This window comes from Kogia breviceps, chromosome 1, assembly GCF_026419965.1.
Source record: "Kogia breviceps isolate mKogBre1 chromosome 1, mKogBre1 haplotype 1, whole genome shotgun sequence".
In the NCBI taxonomy this organism is placed as follows: Eukaryota; Metazoa; Chordata; class Mammalia; order Artiodactyla; family Physeteridae; genus Kogia; species Kogia breviceps.
In genome coordinates this window covers 66,796,291-66,818,139 of record NC_081310.1, presented here as the reverse complement: position 1 = coordinate 66,818,139, position 21,849 = coordinate 66,796,291, and the positions used below count along the sequence as shown (strand labels likewise).

The 21,849-nt window shown below is 38.1% G+C and overlaps 1 protein-coding gene across 14 annotated transcripts in view; it reads left to right on the top strand.

Annotated features, from left to right (window-relative positions):
- Window positions 1-21,849, top strand: part of SNRPE (small nuclear ribonucleoprotein polypeptide E) — a 167,171-nt gene that overhangs the window by 40,049 nt on the left and 105,273 nt on the right. For 12 of the 14 annotated variants that reach the window (XR_010840593.1, XR_010840588.1, XR_010840589.1 and 9 more), the window contains one exon: window positions 4,125-4,246. The exons of the other annotated variants lie outside the window; for them this stretch is intronic. Coding sequence is in view for 6 of the 12 variants with exons in the window: in XM_067033478.1 (XP_066889579.1) it covers window positions 4,125-4,246 (122 nt within the window). In the remaining 6 variants the exon portion in view is untranslated. The remainder of the gene's footprint in view (window positions 1-4,124; window positions 4,247-21,849) is intronic. 14 annotated transcript variants of the gene reach the window in all.

Sequence of the window (21,849 nt, the reverse complement as noted above, 5' to 3'; positions counted from 1 at the left end):
GTAAGAGGCCTTTTAAAAGTATAGTCTGAGACTCCTTATGAAAAGTTCCAGAACAGCCAATTTAAAAGAACCTATATAATCAAGTATACTTACATAAATAAACACGCCAAGTTTATTGAAATCGGACTTAATTTATAGTCAAATAAATCGTAATTTGGCTATATTTGGTAAAAACAGATTATTTTATTTTATTTTATTTTATTTATTTATTTTTTTTGCGGTACGCGGGCCTCTCACTGCTGTGGCCTCTCTCGTTGCGGAGCACAGGCTCCGGACGCGCAGGCTCAGCGGCCATGGCTCACGGGCCCAGCCGCTCCGCGGTATGTGGGATCCTCCCGGATCGGGGCACGAACCCATATCCCCTGCATCGGCAGGCGGACTCTCAACCACTGCGCCACCAGGGAAGCCCAAAACGGATAATTTTAGACAGAAAAAGATTATGTTTCAATGGATATCAAATTCTGGTTCTGGTAATTGAAGTCTGTAATTACTGTCTAAGACTCACCTCCCAGATAGTTCCTTGTTGTCATGCTACATAATTGTAAAGGTTAATTCAGTTATTAAGAAGACACTCTAAGCTTGTTTCTGAAGCTTATTGCTGTAATCTGTCTTTAGATGAAGATCAAATGCCTCATGACCTGTAACCAGGCTCTATCAAAAACTGAGAGTTATTATGTTAACTTACAGTTGCCCCAATACTTAGGAATAAATTCTTTAGTAAAATTGTCATAAAATATAACTACTCATGACATCAAGCACTGCTTGCAACTAAAGCACATGTACAATGTTTGTATGACAGTTCAGTATCATTGATAAAACGTAGAGTCTTTAAGATGTTTCCCCCATCAATATACCCCTGAGCTTGCTCATGATATCTGATTAGTTTTCTCCCAATGTGGATAACTAGGCAAATGTATAAACAAAACGTAGGCCTACCACCAAGGGACAAATATTTTGATCTTTTAAAGGATTTACAAACAAAAAGGGGAAAATGATTTTCAAATATTGAGGTATGTGAAACCCTGGCCATGCGACCCTATCATCAATGAAATTTTCAGCAACTGGTTGGGCTAGATTAGTCCGTGGTTGGGTCCCTTACCCTCAGTTGTGGCCTTTGTGATCTTAATCCTGGTTTTTGGTCCTTATCTGTTTAACCCTTTGGTCAGGTTTATGTCTTCTAAGCTCCAGCAGTTTCAAGTAAGACTCAAGATGGCTCAAGGACTTCAACCCATTCTAGCAGAAGGTAGCCCCGGTCCCTACAAGTCCTTGAAACAATCAGCAAGGGACTTCTACACCTCTAGAGTAAACTAGGGTCTGTGGGTCTGTGGCCCCTGTCCAGCAGGAAGAAGTTTCAAAAGAAGAGACCTTTGGTCCCGTAACCTTTAAGAATAAGGGGTGTAGGGGCTTCCCTGGTGGCGCAGTGGTTGGGAGTCTGCCTGCTGATACAGGGGACGCAGGTTCGTGCCCCGGTCTGGGAAGATCCCACATGCCGCGGAGCGGCTGGGCCCGTGAGCCATGGCCTCGGAGCCTGTGCGTCCGGAGCCTGTGCTCCACAACGGGAGAGACCACAGTACAGAAAAGAAAAAAAAAAAAAAAAAAAGAAGGGGTGTAAAATCCCTCAGAGGGAGATTAGACAGGCTGGGACCTGGGACCTGGGACCCTTTGCTGCAGCAGTGCTTGCACCTGGACAAATGTTTCCTCCAGCAACAGAATACAAAGAAACTATAAGGGACCTAAAGTAACTGCGTACATGGGCAGTTGGGGCAACTTATGAGCAACAAAATAATTTTAAAAGAGACCAAAAACCCAACCACCACTTCTGAGGTGTCAGGAGAAAAAGCAGGGTCCTGTACATGATCCCTGCACCCAGTACCACCAAGGGGGTGGGCAGACCACCCAAACCACCCATACGGTCTGACCCCTAGACCTGCCCCTACCCTCAGCCCATTTAAGGGACCAGCTCATGGGACTTCCCTGGTGGTCCAGTGGTTGAGACTCCGCGCTTCCACTGCAGGGTACACGGGTTCGATCCCTGGTTGGGAAACTAAGATCCCACATTCTGTGTGGTGCAGCCAAAAATAATAATAATAATTTTTTTTAAAGGGACCAGCTCGCCCTCCTTCAGGGAGCAAGAAAGGGAACCTGTTACTTGTTTTCACTCATGAGTCCCAATAAAGCCTTGCCTGAATTTCTCTTCTGGCTGCTTATCAATTTCTATTGATTAAAAAGTCTAAGAACCCAAGTCAGTAACACTAAGAGGAAATATAACTTTATTTACTTTTTTTTAAAAATTGAAGTATACGCTCTGCAGAGAACACTGGTAACAGGGATGCTATGCATGTATGGGGTAGGGAGTATATGGGAAGTCTCTGTATTATTCCCCTCAATTTTGCTGTGAACCTAAAACTACTCTACAAAAATAGTCTTAAAAATTTTTGAGGTATAGTTGTTGTACAATATTATGTAAATTTCAGGTGTACAACATAGTAATTCACAATATTTAAAGGTTATACTCCATTTATAGTTTTTATAAAATATTGGCTATATTCCTTGTGTTGTACAATATATTAACATTCTTGTAGCTTTAACTTTATTTACTCTTGATCGATCTCTCTCTTAATTCCTGACCCTGTGTTTTTATTTTTGTTTCTGGTTCTTAGCTAAACTTGGTTCTAGTTCTGTTTTGCACATAGTTGATAAGCTATTCTCAATAGCAACAACTGGGGATCTGATTTTATAGCTGGAATATTTGGTTATCCATATCGGCATGATGGAGGTTTATAGTCTGTTAACTAATGGATGACAGAATATGGTTTGTTACACTTTTTTCTTTTTTTTTTTTTTTTTTCTATATGCGGGCCTCTCACTGTTGTGGCCTCTCCCTTTGCGGAGCGCAGGCTCCAGATGTGCAGGCTCAGCGGCCATGGCTCACGGGCCCAGCCACTCCGCGGCATGTGGGATCCTCCCAGACCGGGGCACGAACCCGCGTCCCCTGCATCGGCAGGCGGACTCTCAACCACTGCGCCACCAGGGAAGCCCCCACTTTTTTCTTGTTGAATGCTTTCCTATTAGTGACTTCAAATCAATTAAGAAGACATTTTGTGTACACTGGAAAGGAAAATATTCATTTGAGATCAGGACTGGTGAGATTTTGTGTTCTGTGTTTACTATGACCCATAGCTGCCATTGTAGAATTAAGCTGCAAGCTTTCTGGGGGTCTGTGTGTGTGTATGAGAAAATTCTTTGCCCCTCATATGAATTTGTAACATATTCTTATCTCTGAGTATATTAATGTTATACTCTTCTCTGATACAATACAAAGGCAGCACACCCAGTAATTCCTTTTTATCTTGTCACCGCTTTGATGCTTTTGAAAAGGCTATGTATGTAAATGTGTACATGAATATGTTTGTGTGTGTATCTCCAGCATTTTGAGTTGTTTACAGTGGAAGCGGATGGAATTGCTGTATAAAATACAGTATACCAGTTTAATTTAGAATTCAGAAAAACAATGATTTTTTTTTAGTAAGAATATGTCTGAAATTCAGGTTTAACTGGGTATCTTGTACTTTCATTTGTTAAGTCTGGCACCCCTAATGGGAGTGGAGGGTCAATCCAAATAACCTAGACTATCATTACTAGAAACAAATAGATTTCTGTTATGTAAGCTACCAGTTTGTCACTGCAGCCCAAGCAGACTAATACGTTTACTTTTTCAGACATCCTGGTAGCTAGGGGTGAACAGTAAGTCTTGGTTATGGCTAATGATATACAAAGAAGCCTTTGGGTGGAAACTCTGAGAAAGTTTTTTTAAAAAGGTCAGACTCAAATGGCATGCTTCTTCAAGCTCCCTCCATTTTCCTAGTGGAGCAGCAGTCCTTTCTTATGATCACAAGGGGACAGGCATATGGATAATTCTCTCTGTGACAAAGGAAGCAGCAGGGAAAGATGGAAGGAGCCTGGGTGTCTGATGGTGTTGTTGGACTCCCATACTAGCACTGCAATGTGCTGTATACCAATGGGTGGCACCCAGCTCAACTGCCTAGCTCAGATTTCTTACTGTGTGCTAAATAAATTTATATTTGTTTGAGCTACTGATACTTGGGTCTTGTGTTATTCCCAAGTTTCCATATGATGTCAGATTCCCAGATGATAAATCCAAGGAGAAAAGATGGAAAAACAAGAAGTTCTAAAGTTGTGAAGCCACAGCATAAACTGAAGCTTTTCCCATCAAAAAAGGCTGGGGGTAAGTATGGTGCATTTAAAATTTTATATGTTGCATTATCAATATGTTTCTGACAGAAAGATCTTTGTTTTTAATTATTTATGAAATTGGAATCCTCTATTTATAATTCGACATGACCTTTGACCTGTACCTTCCTGTGCTGATCCCAGGTGCATTGGCATGGTTGGTGTTAGGAGTATTTCTGAAAGCCATTCCTTCCCTGGGAGGGCTAGCAATAATTTAAGTATTAATAGAAATACCTTAACAACATAAAATATCCCAACTAACCAAAACTAAATGTATCCCTGACTCAACTTCCTCTTAAGTCTTTTGGACCAGAGTCCAAAAATGACTGTGGCCACTGTAACACCACCTGACACAAGGGGAAGTGTGATGTGGGGAAGTCTAAGTGGAAAGAGACAATAATATTAACCTATTATGGTTAAAATATCTTACTTTTGCAAATTAAAAAATACATTTGATCCTGTAAAGATTGAGAGAGTCCCTCCTAGGACTTTGAAAGGTCCTATATAAGTGAGAAGTCCTCAAGCCTAAGCTTCATCTTCATGGTTAATTTGCCTTTGCTGCCAGTGCTTCTTAAACTTCCTACCAAAGAAACCACATGAGTGGAGAATTTAGGCATTCATCCCAAAAGCTCTGATTGTATAATTCTAAACTGTATACTTCATTTTGAGCTTATTTTTGTGTATGGTGTTAGAGAGTGTTCTAATTTCATTCATTCACATGTAGCTGTCCAGTTTTCCCAGCACCACTTATTGAAGAGGCTGTCTTTTCTCCATTGTATACTTTTGCCTCCTTTAGCAAAAATAAGGTGACCATACGTGCGTGGGTTTATCTCTGGGCTTTCTATACTGTTCCATTGATCTATATTTCTGTTTTGATTACTGTAGCTTTGTAGTATAGTCTGAAGTCAGGGAGCCTGATTTCCTCCAGCTCCATGTTTCTTTCTCAAGATTGCTTTGGCTATTCAGGGTCTTTTGTTTTTCCATACAAATTGTGAAATTTTTTATTCTAGTTCTGTGAAAAATGTCATTGGTAGTTTGATAGGGATTGCATTGAATCTGTAGATTGCTTTGGGTAGTATAGTCATTTTCACAATGTTGATTCTTCCAACCCATGTTCTTCCAACATGGTATATCTCTCCATCTGTTTGTATCATCTTTAAGTTCTTTCATCAGTGCCTTATGGTTTTCTGCATACAGGTCTTTTGTCTCCTTAGGTAGGTTTACTCCTAGGTATTTTATTCTTTTTGTTGCAAGTGTTTCCTTAACTTCTCTTTCAGATTTTTCATCATTAGTGTATAGGAATGCAAGAGATTTCTGTGCATTAATTTTGTATCCTGCAACTTTACCAAATTCATTGATTAGCACTAGTAGTTTTCTGGTGGCATCTTTAGGATTCTCTATGTGTAGTATCATGTCATCTGCAAACAGTAACAGCTTTACTTCCTCTTTTCCAATTTGGATTCCTTTTATTTCTTTTTCTTCTCTGATTGCTGTGGCTAAAACTTCCAAAACTATGTTGAATAATAGTGGTGAGGGCTTCCCTGGTGGTGCAGTGGTTGGGAGTCTGCCTGCTGATACAGGGAACACGGGTTCATGCCCCAGTCCAGGAAGATCCCACATGCTGTGAAGCAGCTGGGCCCGTGAGCCTGTACTCTGCAGTGGGGGAGGCCACAACAGTGAGAGGTCCGTGTACCACCAAAAAAAAAAAAAAACAGTGGTGAGAGTGGGCAACCTTGTCTTGTTCCTGATCTTAGTGGAAATGGTTTTAGTTTTTCAACATTGAGAACAATGTTGGCTGTGGGTTTGTCATATATGGCCTTTATTATGTTGAGGTAAGTTCCCTCTATGCCTACTTTCTGGAGGGTTTTTATCATAAATGGGTACTGAATTTTGTCAAAAGTTTTTTCTGCATCTATTGAGATCATCATATGGTTTTTATCCTTCAATTTGTTAATATGGTTTATCACATTGATTAATTTGCATATATTGAAGAAACCTTGCATTCCTGGGATAAACCCCTCTTGATCATGGTGTATAATCCTTTTAATGTGCTTTTGGATTCTTTTTGCTAGTATTTTGTTGAGGATTTTTGCATCTATGTTCATCAGTGATATTGGCCTGTAGTTTTCTGTCTTTGTGACATCTTTGACTGGTTTTGGTATCCAGGTGATGGTGGCCTCATAGAATGAGTTTGGGAGTGTTCCTCCCTTTGCTATATTTTGGAAGAGTTTGAGAAGGATAGGTGTTAGCTCTTCCCTAAATGTTTGATAGAATGTGAAGCCATCTGATCCTGGGCATTTGTATATGCTTCAAAGAAAGAGATTCCTTTAAAGTGTTAAGTTTTATCTTAAAAAATCATGTAGATTTTGCTTATATTTTTTTCCATTTATTTTCATCACTGTTTAACATTTTAAAACATTTAACTTAACATTTTATTTAAAACAAATAATGTTTTAAAAAACTTAACTTCCCTGGTGGCGCAGTGGTTGAGAATCTGCCTGCTAATGCAGAGGACACAGGTTCGAGCCCTGGTCTGGGAAGATCCCACATGCCGCGGAGCAACTAGGCCCGTGAGCCACAACTACTGAGCCTGCGCGCCTGGAGCCTGTGCTCCGCAACGAGAGGCCGCGATAGTAAGAGGCCCGTGCACCGCGATGAAGAGTGGCCCCCACTTGCCACAACTAGAGAAAGCCCTCACACAGAAACGAAGACCCAACGCAACAAAAATTAATTAATTAATTAATAAACTCCTACCCCCAACATCTAAAAAAAATTTTTTTTAATAAGTAAAGAAATTTTTAAAAATAAATAAAAACTTAGGCTTCCCTGGTGGCACAGTGGTTGAGAGTCTGCCTGCCGATGCAGAGGATACGGGTTCGTGCCCCAGTCCGGGAGGATCCCACATGCCGCGGAGCGTCTGGGCCCGTGAGCCATGGCCGCTGAGCCTGCGCATCCGGGGCCTGTGCTCCACAACGGGAGAGGCTACAGCGGTGAAAGGCCCGTGTACGGCAAAACCAAAAAAACAAAAAACTTAACTCACCTTCCACGTTCTTTCTCTGAAGGAGGAGAAAGCTTCAGTTTATGCTGTGGCTTCACAACTTTAGAACTTCTTGTTTTTCCATCTTTTCTCCTTGGATTTATCATCTGGGAATCTGATATCATATGGAAACTTGGGAATAACACAAGACCCAAGTATCAGTAGCTCAAACAAATATAAATTTATTTAACACACAGTAAGAAATCTGAGCTAGGCAGTTGAGCTGTGTGCCACCCATTGGTATACAGCACATTGCAGTGCTAGTATGGGAGTCCAACAACACCATCAGACACCCAGGCTCCTTCCATCTTTCCCTGCTGCTTCCTTTGTCACAGAGAGAATTATCCATATGCCTGTCCCCTTGTGATCATAAGAAAGGACTGCTGCTCCACTAGGAAAATGGAGGGAGCTTGAAGAAGCATGCCATTTGAGTCTGACCTTTTTAAAAAAACTTTCTCAGAGTTTCCACCCAAAGGCTTCTTTGTATATCATTAGCCATAACCACGACTTACCGTTCACCCCTAGCTACCAGGATGTCTGAAAAAGTAAACGTATTAGTCTGCTTGGGCTGCAGTGACAAAATACCACAGACTGGTAGCTTACATAACAAATCTATTTCCTCACATTTCCAGAAACTAGAAGTCTCAGATCAAGGTGAAAGCAGATTCTGTTTATGGTACAGCTCTCTTCTGGCTTTCAGAAGACTGTCTTCTCCTTGTGTCCTCATGTGGCCTTATCTCTGTGTGTGCAAGGAAAGAGAAAGAGATGTCTGGTGTCTCTTCCTCTTTTCATAAATTCTATTGGTTTAGGTTTCCACCCTTATGACCCCACCCCAACTAACTTGTTAAAGGCCCTATCTCTAAATACAGTCACAATGGGGGTTCGGGCTTCAGCTTATGAATTTGGGGGGACACAATTCAGTCCATAACAGCATTTTTAGCTCAACATATTACCACACCAAACAAAATCATTGTTTTGTTACTGTGACTGACTATCAGTGTTTAGCCCATGTTTCCTTGGTCCAAACTGAGGGCACCTGTAGACCAGTTGCTGTACACAACAATCACTTCTTACATCTCTGCCTGGGGGCATTCTCTGGCCACTGCCACACACTCAGTCCATGTGCTGCCTGAAATTTAATGCTCTTAGAGCAACCCTTAACTAATAGGAGACTGGAAATGAGGGAAGATACCCATGTTACAATTCTGAGACATATTCTGCACATTCTTTCAGAGGGTCCCCAGCAGATTGAGCTCCATTTACCCACAGTGGTTAACCAGCTTATTAAAACAATTTTGTTAGCTTTCCTGTCATCCCTGTTTATTCCCCACTTTCATACTGTGCTTTCTGGGATCATCTCCCAAATAAACTACTTGTACCCAAATCTTGACCTCAGCCTTGGCTTTTGGAGGAACACAAACTAAGACACTTAAGTAGAAAATGTGGACAACTAGGAGTGTGTTACCCTGAGAAAAAGTGTGTTTTCTGACACTATGCTTATATATAATGTTAAATTCCATTTTAAGACTGTCTGTAGTCTACTGATGTGTCCTAGGGTCTGTAATCTACCACATCTTACTTCAGTAATCTTATTTAAGCTTATATCTCAATTTCCTTAACTATAAAATGATAATAATAAAATTAACTCCTTCACAGGATTGTTGTAAGGATGAATTGAGTTAATTCACATAAATTACTTAGAACAGTGCCTGGAATATACTAAATATTCAACATGTTTCATTGGTCATTATTATTATCCTCTGTTTGAATGTGTGTGTTACCTTTATCAGGACCATGTATGCCTAATAAATTGAATTTATATCTTGCCATCTTATTTGGAATAAATTATATAATATGGAAATTGTAAATTTCTTGAAAATTTTAAATAATTCACATGTGAATCCAATAGGCCCAGATGATTTCTTTTCAATAAAATTTTAAAATTTGGAATAATTTTAGATTTGCAGAAAAGTTGGAAAGATAGTACAGGGAGTTCCCATATACCTTTGTTTGGTCTCCCCTAATATTAACATCTTCCATAATTATGGTACATTTAGCAAAACTAAGAGATTAACATTGGTATATCACTATTAACTAAACTCCAGACTTTATTCATATTTCACCATTTTTCTACAAGTGTCCTTTTTCTGCTCAAGGATCCAATCCAGACTGCCACTTTATGTTTTATCATCACATCTCCTTTTCTTCTCTTGTCTGTGACAGTTTCTCAGTCTTTCCTTGTTTTTCATGACTTTAACAATTTTGAGGATACTGGTCAAGTAATATTTTGTGGAATATTCCTCAATTTTGATTTTTCTCATGATTAGACTAAAGCTACAGATGTTTGGAAAGAAAACCATAGAAGTAAAGCAACCTTCTCATTGCATCATATTGGGGGCACATGATATTAACATGACCTACTCCTGGTGAGTTAACCTTTCTCACTTGGTTAGCGTGGTGTCTGCCAGATCTCTCAACTGAACAGTTACTATGTTTCCCTTTTCATACTCTGTTTTTGGAAACAAGTCACTAAGAGGAACCTACACTCAAGGTGGGGGAATTAGGCTTCACTTTCTGGAGGGGTCAAAATATCGACATACATGATTTGGAATTCTATAAGGAAAAATTTTCATTTATTTATTTGTTCAATCATTTATTTACATCCATATGGGTTCATGAATATTTATGTTATGCCTTAGGTTATAATCTAATACTGTGTTATCTATTTTCTTGCCCAAATTATTCCAAATGTGGTCTTTGGGAGCTCTTTCAGTTGGTTCCTTGTCCCTTTGAAATTTCCCCATCATTTTGTCTTTTGAGCACCTTCTTACACTTGGCACTAAAAGGTGCTCCAGGCCTATCTTGTATTTTCCTTGCCCCAGCCCTGAAATCCCATTTCTTCAAGGAATCTTGGTTCTTTTTATTGGAGAATGGTATTCAGAAACCAAGATCTGGGCTCAGGTGTGCTCATTGCTACTGGGGTGTCACTGCTTCTAATTATCTCAGCAAACAGAGCTATAAAATTTAATATACATATATATGTAAAGTATACACACTTAAATTTCATATAAATTTTATATTTATGTAAAATTATATATAAAGTTGTTTGATTATATTTTAATAAAATTTTTGTTTTGGAGTAAGTTTAGATTTAAAGAAAAGTTACAAAGATAGTACAGAGAGTTCCTATATGCCTTTTGCCCAACTTTCCCTAGTGCTAACATCTTACATACTAGGTATATTTGTCAAAACTAAGATATTAACATAGGTACATTATTATTAACTAAACTTCTAATTTTATTTGAATTTCACCAGTTTTCCCACTAATGCCCTGTTTTTTGTGTGTGGGGGATCTTATCCAGGATATCACATTACACTTAGTTGTCATGTCTCCTTATTCTCCTCTGGTATAATTATTTTTTTTAACCCTCAAATAATTGCTTCATTTTAAAGATAAGGAAACAGAGGCTCAAAACCATTAAGTGTCTTTTCCTGGTTCATATGGCTAATAAGTTGCTCAGTAGGATTTTACTTGGCTCTATCTGTTTGAAAAGACTGTGCATACTCTAACCACTCTACATGCTACCTCATGAGCTGTGTATGAAAACCCTGAAGAAGCACAAAATGAAGGAACTAATAGAGTACCCTGAGTTTAGGTTAGTTTAGAACAATTTCTACCTAGGAGTCAATGACTCTCAAGTCCACATCTCTAGCCCAGACTTGTCCTCTATGTTCCAGACCTAGATGGAGTTTGGAGGAAAGGTTCACATTGGCCCAGTTGGCCAAATTTAAATTGGATGGCCTATGAGCACCTCAAACTCAACATGTCTGAAGCAAGATTCATGGTCTTCCTTCCCAAAACTGGTCTTCTGGTTCCTTCTCTCCAAAACCTGGCTTCTTATGATATAAATGTGGAGTGAGGTCAATAAGAAGTCATGGGAACACAAAGTCATGGGAAAGCATTCACCATGAGTAGGAGTAGTTCTAGGACAGAGAGAAGATATGGAGAGTGGAAGGAAAGAATCAGGGATCTCTTAGCAAGAGGAGAATGGATTAGACAGGTGATGAGTGGCTGAAGTATGCTCAAAGGGTGAGGGTGAGGTGCTGGAGGGTCAGTTCCCAAATTCCTTAACTGCCCCAAATTCCTTCTTGCCTTTGGTTTCTGTTTCTGGGAGACCACCCAATTTTACTAAGTTCTTGATATTCCTGAGCACGAGTGCTTGAGTATTCCATGGCTCACTTACTAGAAATCCCCATTACTTAGAGATTAATGGAATATGCTGACTCTCTCAATTCTGACCACCCAAACACCCCAACCAGAACCCTACACAGCTGCAAAAGTGTGGCACATTATCAGCTTCTCAAGAGGCATGCACAAATGGTCTTAATCTAGGATTTCACAAAATCTGTCCAGTTTCTTCTACCTCCCCTGCTCCTACTCTGGGTGGTGAAGTGGAAAGGCTCAGGTACACCTGAATCCCAGCACTACTTGTTTAAATCAGAGTTTTTTAATGATACAGGAAAAGAATAAATTATTTCTTCTTTGAGAAAATAATAGCTATTCAGTGGAAGTGATATTTTCTACATATGGCTGTGTGATGAAGAACACAGACCCCCCAGGACTTGGCTCTACTCACCAGTGAGATGGCACTAGCCCTGGACCTCACCTCACTAGTGACTGACACTAGCTCTGGGTCCCCTGGGCACAGCAGCCAGAGACCTTAGGACACATCTCTGCCTACCAGTTGGCTAGCACTAGCCGCAGGACCTGGCCTCACCCAACAGTGAGCAGGCATCAGCTCCAGGATCCCCTGGGCCCCAGCCCTGCTGACCAGTCAGCAGACATTAGTCCTAGGACCAACACAGCCCAGCAGCCTGCCATGTCAGTACCCAGCCAACCCACCAACAGTCCAGCACCAGCTTTGGGACACCTCAGACCCTTCAACCAGCCACCTCAGAATCCACCCCCACTAATCAACAGGCTGACACCAGCTTTGGGACAAACGAGACCCTTTAGCCAACCATGTCAGGAACCTGCCTTGCCCACCAGCAGGCCAACACTGGATCCAGGACCCCTGGTCCCACAGCTAGCCACAATAGAACCTAGCTTCACCCACCAGTGGGCCAGAACTAGCCCTGGAACCCCCCAGGGCTCTGCAGCCAGCCTCCCCATGACCTGGTCCTGCACACCAGTGGCTGGCAGCTTCTGCACAAGGCATGGCCTGGTAATTAACTGAACAAGGGGCCAGCCATACGTACCAGACTGCCCACAGTAGTTAGCCTGCTACAAGAGAAGGACTCATGCATCCCGCATAGGAGGCACCCCTATAGCTCTGATGACCAGAAGGGAGAGCACTACTGGAACATATAGGACATGTCCTACAAAAGGCCACTTCTCCAAGGTCAGGAAACATAACCAACCTACCAAATACATAGAAATAAAAGTGAAGTGGATGTAAGCAATCTATCCAATATGAGTTCAGGGTTATAAAGATGCTCAAATAACTCAGGAGAAGATTGGATGAACAGAGTGAGAAGTTAGAAGTTTTAAACAGTGATAATATAAAGAAGAACCAAACAGAAATGAAAAATATAATAACTGAAATAAAAATACACTAGAAGGAATCAACAGTAGATTAGATGCTACAGAGAAACAGTTCAGCTAGCTGGAAAACAGAGTAGTGGAAATCACTGAAGCTGAACAGAAAAAAGAATAAAAAGAAATTAGGACAGTTTAAGAGACTTCTGAGAAAACATGAGTGTAGTAACACTGACATTAAAGGGGTCTCAAAAGGAGAAGAGAGAGAGAAAGGGGCAGAGAACATATTTGAAGACATATAGCTGAAAACTTCCCTAATCTGGGAAAAGAAACAGGCATCCAGGTCCAGGAAGCAGAGAGTTCCAAACAGGATCAACCCAAAGAGGACTACATCAAAACACATAGTAATTAAAATGGCAAAAATTAAAGATATAGAATATTAAAAGCAGCAAGGGAAAAGCAACAAGTTACATACAAGGGAACTCTGAAAAGGCTATCAGCTGACTTGCAGAAACTCTGCAGGCCAGAAGGGAGTGGCATATATTTAAAGTGATGCATTAGGAAAATCTACAACCAAAAATATTCTAACCACAAGACTTTCATTCAGATTTGATGGAGAAATCAAAAGTTTTACAGACAGGCAAAAGCTAAAAGACACAAGCACCATTAAACCAGCTTTGTGAGAAATGTTAAAGGGACTTTTCTAACCAAAAAAGAAAAGACCACAACTAGAAATATAAAAATTAGGAATGAAAAAGTCTCATTGGTAAAGTCAAATATACAGTAAAGGTAGTAAGTCAGCTATGTATAAAGGTAGTAAAGGTTAAAGACAAAAGTAGTGAAATAATCTATATCCACAACAAGTAGGTAAGAGATACAAAAAACAAAAAGATGTAAAATATGATGTCAAAAATAGTAAACATGGGGGTGGGGGAGTAAAAATGTAGGATTGGAAAATGTGTCTGAACGTAAGAGATGAGCAACTTGAAATAATCATGTATGTATAGATTTTTATACATAAACCTCATGGTAACCACAAACCAAAATTCTATAATAGATACACAGAAAAAAGAGAAAGGAATCCAAACATAACTCTACAGATACAGATAGTCATCAAATCACAAGGGGAGAGAGTAAAAGGAGAAGACTGGAACAAAAAAGAACTACAAAAACAACCCCCAACAATTAACATAATGGCAATAAGTATATAACTATCAATAATAATTACTTTAATTGTAAATAGACTAAATGCTCCAGTCAGAAGACATAGAGTGGGTGAATAGATACAAAAACAAGACCGTACATATGCTGCCTACAAAAAGCTCACTTCAGACCTAAAGACACACACAGACTGAAAGTGAGGGGATGGAAGAAGTTATTCCATGCAACTGGAAATGAAAGAAAAACTGGGGTTAGTAACACTTAGACAAAATAGACTTTAAAACAAAAACTATTACAAGAGACAAAGAAGGACAGTATGTAATGATTAAGGGATCAATCCAAGAAGAAGATATTACAACTATAAATATATATGCACCTGACATAGGAGTACCTAAATACATAAAGCAAATATTAACAGACTTAAAGGGAGAAATTGACAGTAACACAATAATAGTAAAGGACTTTAACACCTCACTTAAATCAATGGACAGATCATCCAGACAGAAAAGTGATAAGGAAACATTGGCCTTAAACGATACATTAGACCAAATGGAATACACACACACACACATATATGTATATATATGCACATATATAGCATAAATATAAATATATATAACATTCTTTCTAAAAGGAGCAGGATATACATTTTCAAGTGCACATGGAACATTCTCCAAGGTAGGTCACATGATAGGCCACAAAACAAGTCTCAGTAAATTTTTAAAAGTTGAAACCATGTCAAGCATCTTACCAACCACAGTGCTATGTGAGTAGGAATCAGCTACAAGAGAAAAACTGCAAAAAACACAAACACGTGGAGGCTAAACAATATGCTACTAAACGACCAATAATTCACTGAAAAAATCAAAGAAGAAATTTTAAAAATACCTAGAGACAAATGAAAAAGAAAACACAATGATCCAAAATCTGTGGAATGAAGCAAAAGCAGTTCTAAGAGGGAAGTTTATAATGATACAAGCTTACCTCAGGAAACAAGAAAAATATCAAACAACCTAAATTTACATGTAAAGGAACTAAAAAAAAGGAGAACAAACAAACACCCAAACTTAGTAGAAGGAAAGAAATCTTCATGATTTAATTATTTCAGAGCAGAAATAAATGAGATAGAGACCAAAAAAAAGAACAGAAATGATCAATGAAACTGAAGAGCTGGTTCTTTGAAAAAATATACAAAATTGATAAACAGTTAGTTGGGCTCATCAAGAAAAAAAGAAAGAGGGGCCCAAATCAATAAAATCAGAAATGAAAAAGGAGAATTTACAATCAACACCACCAAAATAAAAAGGATCATAAGAGACAACTACAAACAATTATATGCCAATAAAATGGACAACCTAGAAAAAATGGACAAATTCCTAGAAGTGTACAACCTCCCAAGACTGAACCAGAAAAAAATAGAAAATATGAACAGACCAATTTCATGTAATGAAATTGAATCAGAAATAAAATTTTAAAGTCTCAATAAACAAAGTCCGGGACCAGATGACTTCACAGGTGAACTCTACCAAACATTTAGAGAAGAGTTAACACCTATCCTTCTCAAACTTTTCCAAAAAAACAAACAAAAAAAAAAACTGCAGAGAAAGAAATGCTTTCAAACGTATCCTACGAGACCAGCATCACTCTGATACCAAAACCGGACAAAGATATCACAGAAAAGAAAATTATAGGCCAATGTCACTGATGAACACATATGCAAAAATCTTCCACAAAATATTTGTAAACTGAATTCAACAATACATTAAAAGAATCATAAACAATTATCAAGTGGGATTTATCCCAGGGATGCAAGGATGGTTCAATATCCACAAATCAATCAATGTGATACACCATGTTAACAAACTGAAGAACAAAAATCATTGGATAATCTCAGTAGATGCAGAAAGAGCTTTCGACAAAATTCAACATCTGTTTATGATAAAGAGTCTCCAGAAAGTGGGTATACAGGGAACATATCTCAAAAAAATAAAGGCCATATATGACCAACATCATACTCAACGGTGAAAAGCTGAGGATCTTGTTCCTCTAAGGTCAGGAACAAGACAAGGATGCCCATTCACACCACCTTTATTCTACACAATATTGTAATTCCTAACCACAGCAATCAAACATGAAAAAGAAACAAAATGAATCCAGATAGGAAAGGAAGAAGTGAAACAGTCACTGTTTGAAAATGACATTTTATACATAGAAAACCCTAAACATGCCACCAAAAAATACTAGCATTCATCAATGTTACAGGATACAAAAGTAACATATAAAAATCTGTAGCATTCCTATACACCAACAACAGACTATCAGAAAGAGAAATTAAGAAACCAATCCCATTTACAATTGCATCAAAAAGAACAGAAGACCTATACTCAGAAAACTATAAGATGCTGATGAAAGAAACTAAAGATGAAACAAACAGATGGAAAGATATACTATGTTCATAAATTGGTAGAACTAATATTGTTTAAATGACCATACTACACAGGCAATCTACAGATACAATGCAATCCCTGTCAAAATACCAATGTCATTTTTCACAGAACTAAAACAAATATGGAAACACAAAAGATCCTAAATCATCAATACAATCTTGGGAAAAGAAAAGGAAAGCTGGAGGTACCACATTCCCTGATGTCAAACCATAGTACAAAGCTACACTCATCAAAACAGTATGGTACTGACACAAAAACAGATTCATAGATCAATGGAAGAGAATAAAGAGCCCAGGAATAAACCTACACTTATATGTGCAATTAATCTATGACAAATGAGGCAAGAACATACAATAGGGAAAAGACAGCCTCTTCAGTAAATGAAGTTGGGAAAACTGGACAGCTACATGCAAAAGAATCAGATTGGACTACTCTCTCATACCATGAGCAAAAATAAGTTCAAAATAGATTAAAGATTTAAATGTAGGATCTGAAACTTAACACTTCTAGAAGAAAACATAGGAAGTATGCTATTTGACATTGGTTTTAGTAATATTTTGGGGCATATGCCTCCTCAGGCAAAAGCAAAGATAAACAGATGGGACTACATCAAACTAAAAAGCTTTTGTACAGCAAAGGAAACTATCAACAAAAGAAAAAGACCACCTGCTGAATGGGAGAGGATATTTGCAAACAATATATCCAATAAGGGGTTAATATATAAAATATACAGAGAACTCATACAACTCAACATCAGTAAAACAAACAACCAGATTAGAAAAAGTATAGAGGATCTGAATAGACATTTTTCCAATGAAGACATACAAATGGCCAACAGGCACATGAAAAGATGCTCAACATCACTAATCATCAGGGAAATGTAAATCAAACTCACAATATTACCTCACACCTGTCAGAATGGCTATTATCAACAAATAACAAGTGTTGGGGGAGGATGTGGAGAAAGGAAACCCTTGTGTTGTTGTTGGGAATGTAATTTTGTGCAGCCATTATAGAAAACAGTATGGAGATTCTTTTAAAAGTTAAACACAGAACTACCATATGATCCAGCAATTCCACTCCTGGATATTTACCTGAAGAAAATGAAAATACTAATTAGAAAAGATATATGCACCATTATGTTCATTGCAGCATTACTTACAATAACCAAGATATGAAAGCAACATAAGTGCCCATCAATAGGTGAATAGATAAGGAATATGTGGTAAATATTTCAAATGGAATGTTACTCAGCCATTAAAAAAAAGAATGAAATCTTGCTATTTTGCAACAACATGGATGGACCCAGAAGGTATGCTATGTGAAATAAGTCAGACAGAGAAAGGCAAATACTGTATAACTTCACATAAGTGTGGAATCTAAAAAACAAATTAACAAACAAAGCAAAATGGAAACAGAGTTATAAATACAGAGAACAATGTGTGGTTGCCATAGGGTAGGAGGATGAGAGAAGAAGAGAAATAGGTGAGGGAGATTAAGAGGTACAAACTTCCAGTTGCAAAACAAAAATTCACAGGTATGAAATATATAGTGTGGGAAATATAGTTAATAACTATGTAATATCTTTGTATGGTGACATAAGTAGACTTATTGTGGGGATCATTTTGAAATGCATAGAAATACCTAATGACTATGTTGTGTAAGAGCAACTAACATAGAGTTATATGTCAATCATACTTCAAAAACAAACAAACTCACAGAAAAAGAGATCAGATTTGTGATGATCAGAATTAGGAGGTGGGGGGAGGGGAATTGAATAAAGGCAGTCAAAGGGTACCTACTTCCAGATATAGATATATAAGTACTTGGGATGTAATGAACAACGTGATAAATATAACTAATACTGCTATATGTAATATATGAAAGCTGTTAAAAGAATAAATCCTAAGTTCTCATCATAAGGAAAAATATTTTTTCTATTCTTTAATGTGATATTTATTTGAGATGATGGATGCTTATTAAACTTTTTGTGACAATCATTAAGTCAAATGATATATGTTAAGTCAAATCATTATGCTGTACACCCTAAACTTATACAGTGCTATATGTCAATTTTATCTCAATAAAATTGGAAGAAAAAAACTGAGTTCTACTAGTTATGTCTCTTGGGCATGTTACTTAAGAGCCCTGTGCCCCAGTTTCCTCATCAATATGATTAATAAAGATAAAATACTAAGTAAGCACTGTAAGTAGTAGCTATTATTATTGAAGAACAAGTATAATTTCAATAGGCATAGTAGAAACCATGGAAAGTGGTGAACACCCTATGTGAAAAAACATGGATTGAGAGAAAGAGAAGGCTACGGATGGAATAAGAGACAGGCAGAGAGCTAGTGAAAAAAAAAAAAAAAGGAAACAAACCTGGAAGAGAGATAGAAGAATGAGTAGAGGTTTTACCTATATTAAATGAGAAAAGAATACTTGTGGTGTCATAAATAGTAATGTGTTAACAACATCCATTATTTGCATTATGCTTTGCCATTTATCAAGAATTATCAGTACAGTATACTCTGTACTTTATTGTATGTTTATATTTCTTCTGTGAATTGCCTGTTCATATTCTATGATTGATTTTCTATTGATTTTATTTTTTTCAATGATTCTTAGAAACTTTTTATAAATTAGGGAATAAATTCTTTGGTAATGGACAAACTTGTAGAAAATGTAATTTACCAAAACTGACTCAAGAAGTAGAATGCTTACATAATCTTATAATCACCAAAGAGAGTGTCACTGGTTTAAAATCCCCTAATAAAGAAAATTCCAGGAATTATATTTTCTAGGAGTTTGTCCATTTTATCAAACTTTTAAAACTTGTTGGCATTAAATTGTTTATGCTATATTTTAATATTTGTAGCATTTATAGTTATATACTATTTCATTCGTATTGCTGATTATTTCTGCCACCATTCCTTTTTCTTGATCAATTTCATCAGCAGTTTGTCAGTTTCATCAGCAATTTTGATTTTGTTTTTTCTCTGTATTATGTGTTTATATTACATTTCATGGATTTCCATTCTGATCTTTGTTATTTTCTTCCTTTCTTCCTTCTCTTCTCTGTTGGTCTTCTTTTTCCAAAGTTAGTGTCTAACTCACTGTTAGCTTTTTCATTTCTTTAATAATAACTTAAAACTATAAATTTTAGTCTAAATACTTCGTTAGTTGTATACCACAAGTTTTGATATAGTCTTCATGCTAGTGTTCTTTTAAATATTTTTCTAATTATGATTTATTTTTACTCATGAGTTATTTTTAAAAGTATACTTGTTAGTTTCCTCTTTTTAGTTGTGACCTAAACATCTTATTTTAGGTGTGTCTCAAGGAAATAGCATATAGTTATCTTTAAAAAAAAATTCAGTCTGGGTAATTCCCTGTCAGTCCAGTGGTTAGGACTCCACACTTCCACTGCAGTGGGTACCGGTTTGATCCCTGGTTGAGAAACTAAGATCCTGCATGCTGCACACCAGTGGCAAAAAAAAAATTCCATCTGTCAATCTTTGTCTTAGCTGTACCTTTTAGTTCACTTGAATTTTTTTGTCCTCACTATAGTTATTACACTTATAATTAAAATTTTGTTTCTCTCATTTTGTGCTTTTTTTGGTCTTGCTTTTTATTTGTTTTTGTCCTATGCTTTTCTTATATAATTTTTTTTCTCTCATTCTAGTTTTTACTTCTAGTCTTTGAAGTTTATATATAATTAGCTCTTGCTGTACAATGATCTTTCTCTCCTCTACAAAAAACAAACAAAAACAAACAGTGGCTTAAAACAACAATCGTTTGTTTGGCTCACAATTCCTGGACCATCTGAGGAGTGCTCTGGTCTAGGTGGATCTCTGAATCTGTAGCCATTTAGCAGATTGGTTGGCAGTTGGATGATCTAGGATGACTTCACTCATATGTCTGGTGGTTGGCAGACTGTTGGCCAGACCAATAGGGGTGACTATTGACAGGGTCACATGTCTCTTGTCAGCCATTATTTCACTCAGACTTCTTTCAGTGGCAGCTTGAAGTTTGAAGAGCATGAAGCAAATAAATTCCACTACACAAAACTTCATTTTTCCACTTATCTCTTGTTTGCTAAAGTCCAAAGCAAATAACATGGCCAACCTAGATTTAAGGAGTAGAGAAATCGGGACTTCCCTGGTGGCTCAGTGGTTAAGAGTCCCCCTACCAATTCAGGGGACATGGGTTCACTCCCTGGTCTGGGAAGATCCCACATGCCACAGAGCAACTAAGTCTGTGTGCCACAACTACTGAGCCTGCACTCTAGAGCCTGTGAGCTACCACTACTGAGCCCACATGCCACAACTGTTGAAGCCCACGAGCCTAGAGACTGTGCTCTGCAACAAGAGAAGCCACCGCAATGAGAGGCCCGCTCACTGCAACAAAGGGTAGCTGAGTAGCCCCTGCTCACCACAACTAGAGAAAGCCCGTGCACAGCAATGAAGACACAACACAGCCAAAAATAAATAAATATTTTTTTACAAAAAAAGGAGTAGGAAAATAGACTCTCTTTTGGGATGGGAAGAATTTGTGGTCATTTTTGCAATCTACCACAAGTATGTGCTATCCTTATGTTTTTAGAAATTACCCTAGAAATATTAACATGTATGCCTAATTTCTCATAGTCTAAGTTAATCATGTTCTGGCCATGACAGAGTAACTAGTACTAGACTTGCCCCTTCCCTATATATATCACAAATGACTAGAAAACTGGACAAAACATAAGAAATAACTATTTTCAGACATTGATCAATAGGCCACAAAGGATTAGGATCCCTGAAAGAATAGAAACAAACAAGGTCAGTCCTGTGCCATTCCGGCTTTCAGTTTGGTGGCATTTTCTGAAATATGACATGGGGAGCTGATGCCAAAATATTGGCTTTCTGTGCACTGATGCTGAACAGAAATTCAGAGACAGGGTTTTGGAAGAAAGAGAAAGAGTAGCTTTATTCTTTGCCAGACAAAGAAGGAACACAGCAGGGTAGCACCTCAAGAAAAGTGCCTCCCTCCCTGGGGAATAGGGAGAGGTCTAATAGTCAGGGCTTGTGGTCAGAGGTAGGTGATAAGGATCAAGGCAGTGATGGGCTTACATTCTTCTGATGGGTTGGTGGTGAGGTAAGTAGGAGTCAGCATCATCAAATTTCAGGTTCCAACTGGTCTGGGGTCTACGTGCTGGTGGGCAGCATACCATCATTAATCATTAACTTCTCCCACCTGGAGGGGGTTTCAGTATCTGCAAAACAGCTCAAAGATATCTTTGTGTGTATCCATTGTTGGGGAACCAGGACCTTGCCCCAAGGCTACTCTATTGTTTCTCTTGACTGTTTCTCCTTTGTCTCACATCCCCTCCCTTCCCTAATTAACAACTGCTTGAATCTGCCCAGTTGGAA